The following is a 6,468-nucleotide window of genomic DNA, read 5'->3' as shown; positions in this document are numbered from 1 at the left end:
GAGCCCCCTGTTTACATTCTGGTACCTTTCAATGATCCAGGTAGGTTTCCTCTGAAGTGAAGTTAAGGGATGTTTGCACTATTAAGTTTATGAATTTGCTTTTTATCTGTTTGCCTGCTAAACTATAACTAACTCAATTAAATAAAGCAGCAGACCTTTTCTGTCATGTATACTTGTTGGGAATATTATGATTGCAAAATCTGTATGAATACTTCTTTCTCCTGTCTCCACCTGAACTCCATTCAGATTTTGGGCCACTTATAAAGACTACAGACCCAAATGTCTTCAAGAATGCTATCAATTCACTATCAGCAGATGGTGGAGGAGATTTTCCGGAAATGAGTCTTTCAGGGCTTCAGGTGCAGTGATGTAGTTTAAACTACTTCAAAATCTACCTCTGCAAAACTTGATAATATAAAAAAATAAAAGTCAGACTACTGTATCATTGCTGTCCTCTCCTGTCATATAGCTGGCTTTAACTGGTGCTCCTCCTAATTCTGAGATCTTCCTCTTCACGGATGCACCTGCTAAATATATCGACCTGAAAAGCACAGTGACAGCACTCATAGAGCGCACCAAGTCAGTGGTGAGTGATCTTATTGTCATTGTAAAAATAACATATGGTGTGGAAAATGGTAGTGCAATAACTGTATATAAAGTAAAATAAAAATTTAATTAAAACGGTATAAACCTGCCTGTATGAGTCTGTAGATAGTATGAGTGAGGCTCTCTCTTCGACATATAAAAGATACACGTTACATCTCCACTTCCTCCCACTTTACAAAGATTAAGGCATAATATCCCGGATACAGCCGCTGACATCTTTTGCCATTTGGAGCCAGAGTCTGCACAGTAATGATCGAAGTTGGCACCAGGGTATCAAAGTCCCCCCAAAACCAAGCTGATCAGAAAAATTAACACTTACACATACATCAGCGTAATAAGAACTTGCCAGAAGACATATTTGGGAAAAATTTATTTGAAGTTTGTTTAGATATTTTGTTTGTTCCATCTCCCATCTGTTAATAGCTGTTGAATTAATAAGCCTAAATTAAAAGGCTACATATGCCTAAAAGACTGTTGCTTAAACTCAATAATATATTAATTGAATAAATTAATAAAAAAAATAGGACAGCTTGGCTTTGATTTAAGACTGCTAATGTCTCTCTTTTTTCTTCACTTCATTGCAAATAGCAACCTTGCTATTCGTTTCAGAAACTTTAATAGACATATTTGTCCCTCTTTTACCACGGATCTAGTGAGGTCACCTTTGGCTTGTGCACCCTCGCACTCTTTTGAAAAGCCTTTATCAGCTGATACCCAAAACGCGCCGATATCATTGGGCATCGCTACTAATGTAATTTAGCATGTTAGCATATTAACATTTGCTAATTAGGATTAAAGGTGCCATATGAAAGAATTTGAATTTGAAAATCTACGAATATGTATTCAGATTTGTAATATGTAGACAAATTTTCGTATACAGATCTGTAAATGTGTAGGCAAATCTGTAAAACATACATATTAATGACCAAAAAGCATTATGTACAAAAGTCACATATAAAAAGCCAATTGAGAGTCTCTCCTCAGTTGTAAATGAAAATATGTCTGTATTTCCAGCTCTTGTAGTAAATACTTGAGGTACAAAGTGCAACAGTTTTCTGAAAATTACATATAACCTCTAAACACACCACTCAGACTGAAGGGAATGTCTTTAGTCTGCAGTTATTTTGTCATCAACCAATGTGTTGAACAAATAAGTTTGACCTGTTGATGGTAATAGATGAAAAGTTAAAGAATCATCTAAGTTATTGCATAACATAATAACTTTTCATATATTATAATATTATTGCACTTTGTGTTGGCTAATTTCACATATTGTAATACACTATGGCTCACACAGTGGCCTGCACACTGAATACAAAAAATCTAATTATTGTATAGATAAGGAAATAAAAATACAATATTCACAGCTTCTCAAAATACTTTTATACAGTATATCAAACTTAGTAAATGTGTTGTTGTTGTGTTGTGAATTCTAAACATAAGCACCTTTCTGATCTGGTTAACTTAAAGCCTCTATGAGTGGGCTTTGACACCTCAAATTCTCATTCACCTGTTTTTTTCAGATTGGATTCATGATTACTAAACATTCTGGGGTTTCGTCGTCGAAAAGACAGAGTGCTAACGACCAACAGCAACAACACAGTCGGGATGGTAAAATCAGAAGCTCAGCTGTACAGAGACCTGGCTCAGGCTTCAGGAGGTCAGGCTATTGAAGTCACAAAGAGTGAGCTCCAAGTGGCCACCAGCATCATAGTAGAGTCCTCCAGCTCATCTCTGGTATTAACAAAATGCTTTCACTGGCCATTAACAATTACTTTTTTAAATAAATAAAAAAAAAATGTCTCAACAGTTTTATTTAACCTCCTAGGTGACCCTTCTGCAGGCGTCCAGGAGTCCAGGAAAGGCTGAAAATTTTACTTTCACAGTTGACGATTCACTAAAAAACCTCAGAATGTACATCACTGCGAGCTCTGTCAGCTTTACTCTCATCAGTCCCTCAGGTAATACTTCTTTGTATATTAAATATTTCAAAGGTGCTATTTGTATGATTGTAACAGTTAATAAGTTGAACATTTATAAATGGCATGTCATTTAAAAAGGAAAATAGTGTTCATTTGCTGTACTAGCATAGAGAATACAAAGTGCTTTGAACATTTCTGACTTTGGGCCCTGGTAGTATTGAGTGTTACACTAGATCTAAGAAATTTAAATGTTTCATAGTAAAAATGAATTCAGAAACTATAACTCTTGGCCTTTTAACCAGAATGCTTCATTTCTTTCCATGGCTTTGCTTTTAGGTGAATCTCAGCAAAGCTCTAACACAACAGGATCACTGATCACTGCATCCCAGTCAGTGGGAAACTTCCAGACTCTGCAGCTAAAAACACAAGTGGGACTGTGGGAAATTAAAATGGTGTCAACAAATGCCTACAATCTGAAGGTCGTAGGTGAGAACTCCATGATTGTGGATTGAATCACATAATGAATACTTAATTTTGTTGTTTAATTTAGTCATTTTGCATGTGACCTCTTAGGTTGATTTTCTTTTGTTGTAACTTTTAAATTTGCAGGTGAGAGTCCCATTGACTTCCTGTTTGAATTTTGGGAGGTATCGCAGGGCCTGCTTGGAGGTTTTGATGTTGTAGACAATCGTCCCACAGCTGGTAAAGGAAATTTATTTTGTGAAAAGCATTATGTGATAAGTATTTTGATTTACGTCAGCACCATTCAGTGGATCTTTTCTTTTTATGAAGGTGTCAATGGTAGTCTGATGGTGACCGTAACTGGGAGTGACTCCGCCACAGTGACAGAAGTGATTCTAGTTGAATCATCGGGGGCCGGACAGGTCAATGGCACTGTAGAGGCTCAGGGTGGAGGAGACTTCTTAGCTCAGTTTGACAGAATCCCATCAGAGGAGTTTGTGGTGCTTGTGAAGGGGCAGAACAGCAATGTTTCCACCAGAGAAGCCTCAGTGTTCTTCCAAAGACAGTCGCCCACCAACATCAGAGCTTCTACTCTGACTGTTACTGTTGTAAGTAAAATTGAAAAATTAAAAGATGGCTTTTACATAAGCACTATAATAGTCTTCTTGATATGACCAATTCTTACAGTTGTTCACTTACATTTTTAGGGTGATTCCCAGAGTGTCTTAGTACCAGGAACGCCACTTTCAGTTCCCTTCACTGTGACGACGGGTGGTGCAGGAGGAAGCTTCAGTATCAAAGCTACCAATGATCAAGGTTTTACTTCAACTTTCCCATCCAGTTTATTGTTGGAAACTGGGGGCAGTGCTAATGGTACAGTGAACCTCACCGCACCAATAAACACCACGTCTGGTACTGACGTAACCCTGACCATTGAGGCCGAGGCTCCGGGAGGCGCAGACACCAACTATGTTGTTCTGCGTTTCACTGTCCTTAGAACGGTAATTCTCATACATTTCATTAAATGCTAAGGCTGTAAATGATCATTCTAGCTTATTCAATCTTTTCATTATTAGGTTTATTGGTTGATTCGCTGATGTAAAACCTGACTTTATAAATCTTTTTATTCTCTTCGTAGGTGACTGATTTCACTCAGCCGGTGTGTGAGCTGCTCAGTCTGCAGTCAAATTGCTCTGAAAACTGCAGCTTGTCCACGTGGAAGCTCTCTGTTCAGGTGACTGATGGTGCTGAAGGGACGGGTGTTGACAGTGTTAGCCTCAGACAGGGCAATGGTACCTTAAACACCAGCCTGGCCGCTGGCAACGAGAACAGAACGCTGGTGTCCTACATTGCGTCTTGCTGTTCGCCGGATGTGGAACTGCTGGTTGTGGATCGGGTGGGTAATGTAGGGTCCTGTTCCTACACGGTCCAGAAAACATCCACCAGCAGCTCACAAGCTACAACCACCAGTATCCCAGATCCTCCGACGGCAGTAGCTGTTGTGTCTCTGTCTACCAAAACTGTTCAGTCTTTCTTCCTTTGCCTTAGTATCACAATCCTAGGGCTCAATTTACCATCTGAAATGGGAATCAACTGAGTGTCTACATGTTGAAGTGGGAATTAGTTACATTTTAAAATGTTTTACCTTTATTTGATCTGCCTTTGTTGATATAAATGGGTGAACCTAATAACCTGGCAACTTAGTGTATAAGTGGGTAATTAATTGTACTGTATAATCAATATTGAAACCTTTATGCAATATACATATTAATGTTGCATTTTCCAGTACAAAACTTAAATCACACACTAACCATTATATTTTTCTTATGTTCCTTTTTCTGACATTAATCAAAAAAGAGAACTTGCCTGTGGAAAAATGCCTGCCACAATGGTTGTTTTCCTTTAGTCTATTTAAAGAGGACAATTTTAATTTTATTTTTTTTAATTGTAGATCCTTTGGGCTGCTCCTAAATAGTTGCAATGGCATGGTTTGCATGGGCAACACCAAATTCATGTTTTGGGTTCAGTGTAGTTCACAGTCTTTGTTTTTGATTTGTTCATGTGCAGTTCATTTTTGTTTTATACATCAGCAGTTATTAGCGTGATACTGGATTGTCTATAGAACTATTGATTAGTCCTCTTAAGCATCCCGTTTATTTTAAAGACAATGTTGCAGTACTTGGAATAATTGACAGACTTTGCCCTGTCATTTTTTTTTAACAAACCTTTATTTCTTTTGACAATTGGTTTTTTCCATTGAAATAGTGTAATGGCCCATAAAACGGCCAACTATAGGTGCACAATAGTAAACTCACAAACCAGCACTGTATACTAAAGTACTGCCTAGGGCTATAACCAGAACAAAGAAGGCGTCACGTCCATTCCAACCACTCCTTCAGCCCTCCATTGGCGACAAAGGCCAGTTACAGGTCCTGCTTCTTGGTCAGTCGTAAACACTCGTAACCACTTCCACCTGATGCTTATTGTAATCTGCATTCTTTCCATTTTACCCCTCCCAGCGATAGGTTGTCTATATGGCTTTTTCCATTAAGCAGTCTTTAAGGTGCCACCTACAGGTGTTTGCTCCTTCTGCAATGAAACATCGCGTTCCCGGCCCTGGCGTCGACTAAGACTCTTTCCCCTCCAATTGACCTAAATAGTTTTACTCGACTTATTCCGGGAGAGCTATTAATATTGATTATTATTATTTATTATGTTTTGATAACTGATCATTTTTGATTGCCAAATTTTTATTTATTTATTTATTTTATTTAAACACAACTTGGTGCCCCTAAACCCAGTGTTACCCGAACAAAACGGTGGCTGCTGTGGTTACCAATAATTACCAGAGGAACTGCAGTACTGTATGGCTCTTAGCCACAGCCACGGGGACGCAGCATCTGTAGTGCATGATTCCCCTGCAATGGGAGAAAATACTTTCCTAACTCAGTCCTTTTTCTTGACTGTAGCCACATACACCAATTCAGCCAATGAACATTTATGACAAATGCTTTTCCTGCCATTCTAAACATCATCACTTTAACAACAAAATGTTCACTTGCTGCCTAATATATCGCACCCCTGACGTGTGCATGATAAACCAGATATCCAGATAAACATCTGTGTTCATAAATGTTGTTCTGATTCGGTTTTCATACAACCAGTTTCACGAAAATGAAAAATGAAAAGAATTCAAAATGGGACACAGCAGAAAGCTTTGTTTTTTTAACCATTGACCTTAGTGGAGGAGCAAATATTTAACCGTCAGCATAGTATCTCATGTTATGAATGCCTGTAGGTTTGATAGATTAATCGAGTGTAACTGTTTACAATCAATACCAATAGGTCTATCTGATTATAAGGTGTGAATATGTTGCCCAAAGACAATGCCAGCAACTATTCATAATTTTTATGAATCAGTTTCTCCCACACAGACTTTATCAGCACAAACCACAGAAACATAAATTTTGGCCATTAA

At 38.2% G+C, this 6,468-nt stretch overlaps 1 protein-coding gene and 1 long non-coding RNA gene across 2 annotated transcripts; both read left to right on the top strand.

The window, feature by feature from the left end:
• On the top strand, positions 1–590 carry LOC118331234. The gene is made up of 3 exons (XR_004796874.1): positions 1–40; positions 247–359; positions 470–590. It is a non-coding gene; the product is annotated as an uncharacterized LOC118331234 (long non-coding RNA).
• A 1,551-nt stretch (positions 591–2,141) lies between these two features.
• LOC118331233 (von Willebrand factor A domain-containing protein 7-like) lies at positions 2,142–4,779 on the top strand. Its single transcript, XM_035666034.1, has 7 exons — positions 2,142–2,343; positions 2,435–2,567; positions 2,865–3,014; positions 3,138–3,230; positions 3,321–3,598; positions 3,698–3,991; positions 4,129–4,779. The coding sequence occupies exons 1-7, from the start codon at positions 2,215–2,217 to the stop codon at positions 4,585–4,587; spliced, it is 1,536 nt and encodes a 511-aa protein (XP_035521927.1). The 5' UTR covers positions 2,142–2,214; the 3' UTR covers positions 4,588–4,779.
• Positions 4,780–6,468: the final 1,689 nt, after the last annotated feature.

This window comes from Morone saxatilis, unplaced genomic scaffold (assembly GCF_004916995.1).
Source record: "Morone saxatilis isolate NCDOM2014 unplaced genomic scaffold, NCSU_SB_2.0 Contig20, whole genome shotgun sequence".
Lineage (NCBI taxonomy): Eukaryota > Metazoa > Chordata > Actinopteri > Moronidae > Morone > Morone saxatilis.
Note: the sequence above shows the minus strand (reverse complement) of the source record. Positions and strands in the feature narration are given on the sequence as shown.

Excerpts from the sequence above, each read along its gene's own strand:
- LOC118331233 (XM_035666034.1), top strand. The coding sequence starts at position 2,215 with ATGGTAAAATCAGAAGCTCAGCTGTACAGAGACCTGGCTCAGGCTTCA. Across the intron at positions 2,344-2,434 it reads AGTCCTCCAGCTCATCTCTG|GTGACCCTTCTGCAGGCGTC; the intron begins GTATTAACAAAA and ends TTAACCTCCTAG. Across the intron at positions 3,992-4,128 it reads GTTTCACTGTCCTTAGAACG|GTGACTGATTTCACTCAGCC; the intron begins GTAATTCTCATA and ends TTCTCTTCGTAG.